The following is a 1,050-nucleotide window of genomic DNA, read 5'->3' as shown; positions in this document are numbered from 1 at the left end:
TTCCCTAGGTGCAGACTGAGATCAAGAAGATATGGGCCCGGTGGAACCCGCCCATCGACTGGAAGAGGACAGCTCCCTGTGGGAGCTACCGCTACGGCTCCGTCCTCACCAACATGACCCACAGCACCAGCAGCCAGTCTCACATGGTGGCCAGTTCCCGCATGGTCTTGATATCCAACAGGGCCTGCAAGAGTTTTGCCCAGCAACAGGACACCCACATGAATTTGCCCGGATACGTCAGCAGCAGCTCCGAACAGGACGGCACGCACCGCTGGGTTCACGATCCGGCCGAGGAAGGCGAAGAGAAGCGGGTGGATGGCATTTCTCTCAAGGAGACCCTTAGGCTCCACGATGCTCACATGGGACCCCTGGAGGAAGAGGAGGAAGGCAGCAGGGTAGAAGCAGAGGAAGTGCTTTAACAAGCCCTGGGCCTCAGATACGATGGGTGTGGTGATCTCTTTTGTGTGTAGGGTTGCCGGCAGGGGGACGAGGCTTCCTGTCTGGGATCTTCTGGCATGCATGCATAGTGCGCACACTGCAGTGACATCACCCAGAAGTGATGTCATCACACTAGGCACATAGCCAGGGGGGCACTCTAGCATTCAGCCAGAAACTCTATGGTACCATAGAGTTTTTTAGCTGAGTGCTAGAGTGTCCCCCTGGCAACATGCCGGGTGCAATGACGTCACCTCCAGGTGACGTCATTGCACTGGGCATGTTGGTGTGATCACAGCACTTTGGGGGCAGGGTTCCCCCCACCAGCTGGATCAGTGCTGGCAGATCAGGAGCCCTAAAAGTGGGCAACACCCCCCCCCCGGGGAATGGCAAGCCTATTTGTGTATATATCTGTGTGTCTGTGTGCATGCATGCCTGGAAGTCATGGTTCACTTCTGGCAACCCCTAGTGGGGCTTGGATGTTCAGAGACGTGGCTTGCTATTGCCTCCCCCTGAGTCCCAGCCCTGGTATTCCTTGGGTCTCCCATCCAAGTACTTGCCAGGGTCAGCCCTGCTTAGCTTTCAAGATCTGATGAAATCAGGTTTGCTTGGGCT

The 1,050-nt window shown here is 56.4% G+C and overlaps 1 protein-coding gene across 1 annotated transcript in view; it reads left to right on the top strand.

Moving 5' to 3' along the window:
- PTH2R (parathyroid hormone 2 receptor) overlaps positions 1–419 on the top strand; it is a 106,607-nt gene extending 106,188 nt beyond the window's left edge. The window contains exon 14 of the mRNA XM_015419381.1: positions 9–419. Coding sequence (XP_015274867.1) covers positions 9–419 — 411 coding nt within the window. The remainder of the gene's footprint in view (positions 1–8) is intronic.
- Positions 420–1,050: the final 631 nt, after the last annotated feature.

Source organism: Gekko japonicus, unplaced genomic scaffold (assembly GCF_001447785.1).
Source record: "Gekko japonicus isolate JY-2015 unplaced genomic scaffold, Gekko_japonicus_V1.1 scaffold430, whole genome shotgun sequence".
Taxonomy (NCBI): Eukaryota; Metazoa; Chordata; class Lepidosauria; order Squamata; family Gekkonidae; genus Gekko; species Gekko japonicus.
The sequence above is the reverse complement of the archived record's forward strand: the minus strand, read 5'-3'. Positions and strand labels throughout refer to the sequence as shown.